The sequence below is a fragment of the Perkinsus marinus genome, assembly GCF_000006405.1.
Source record: "Perkinsus marinus ATCC 50983 genomic scaffold scf_1104296931476, whole genome shotgun sequence".
In the NCBI taxonomy this organism is placed as follows: domain Eukaryota; phylum Perkinsozoa; order Perkinsida; family Perkinsidae; genus Perkinsus; species Perkinsus marinus.
In genome coordinates this window covers 1-1,437 of record NW_003215720.1, presented here as the reverse complement: position 1 = coordinate 1,437, position 1,437 = coordinate 1, and the positions used below count along the sequence as shown (strand labels likewise).

General features: G+C 48.8%; 1 protein-coding gene across 1 annotated transcript; it reads left to right on the top strand.

Annotated features, from left to right (window-relative positions):
• Positions 1–761: 761 nt before the first annotated feature.
• Pmar_PMAR005558 (hypothetical protein) lies at positions 762–1,307 on the top strand (the record flags this gene model as incomplete). Its single annotated transcript, XM_002786314.1, has 1 exon — positions 762–1,307. A coding segment is annotated over one exon (546 nt), but the record flags the coding sequence as incomplete, so codon positions are not given.
• Positions 1,308–1,437: the final 130 nt, after the last annotated feature.

Sequence of the window (1,437 nt, the reverse complement as noted above, 5' to 3'; positions counted from 1 at the left end):
TGTACAGAACATCGTCCTTGTGGTGCCTACTACTTTCCATATGGGACTGCGTATTATCCCGTTATCATTAGTTGCTGCGGCCGTTCTCGGGACGATTGCGGATGACTCACTAGAGCCGGACACCAAAGTGTTAAAACCAGTCCCTTCCGGATGTCTCAGGGATTTTACAGACCCCAAATACAATGAGTGAGTTTAGTCTCCATATTAGGGTCCGTTACTCATGAGATATGTAATATTGAGGAACGTCTTCTCAGGGACGAATGCCTTCCACTATTCTGGAACCACATGATTGTAAGTGCGGCCACTCCCAAGATAACTGAGGAGCTCAGGAAACTGAAGTAAGTTGTAGCAAAATGGCGTTGAGGAGAGTTGAGAATACAATGTCTCATCAGGAAGAGTGTGAGTGACGCGACCTACTATGAAGTAGACCTCTACGATGTGGTGTCCTCAGACAAGGGTAAAACCCGTCATCCCCGGTCCGAGTCGGGATTCGCTGCTTGAACACTCGAATCTCAGGCACAACCTTCACGAATGTGCTTCGCGTGCTTCCTCTGAGGAAGTTCCTCAAATGTACCGGATTCGCACTGTCATTGACGAGCCCCCCCCAAGACCAGTCAGCCGATGCCCCCCAGTTCGATGTTACAGTGACTCTCGAGCCCCCCTCGATAATCGAAGGAAGAGGTTCTGAAGGCGACACGATCTCCTCCTCGAGTAGAAAGCTCAGAAGTGGCATCAAAGGGAGTGAGAAGATCAGCTTTCAAATGGCGAACCCGGGGACTGTTAACCTAACACGATCTTACTACCGCCATTTGCCCCCTGAAGGTGTCGAGATCAAGGGTATACTCATTCAATACCATGGTTGGTTAGAAACATGTGAGTTTTTCGAGAATAAGTTCCACAATGCTGCTATCGCTGACAAGTACGGCCTCATATTGATATCCGCCTGTGGGAGCGGCTATGGATGGTTTTCGACCAGACTGTATGCAGTGCACGCATGGAATGCGGGTGTCTGCTGCACATCGAATCAGAACATCGACGATCTTGAGTACACCAGGATTATCATCCAAAGAGAGAACAAGGCGAATTTGCCAGTCTACGGTTATGGTTACAGTAACGGTGGGATGTTAGTGGAATCTCTATTATGCCATAAGATCATCCAAGGAGCCGTATCGGTTAATGGTGTTCTAGCTCTCCAGCCTGGTCTAACCAAAGCTTTCAAGGTTTGCGATAATATCTATAATGACACTACCGTGGTCCCGAAACCTCCAGCACCGAGAATGGCCAGTGTGCACTGTATAGACGATGGAGTAGTCCCTTACAATGGTTCAGTCTATGGTCACAGCACACTCCACTACATCGTGGGAACCCTATTTCCTCGGACTAATCGCGATGTGAATAGGTGGGCCAAGAGGATCGACTGTGGGCCTAAGCAGGTAA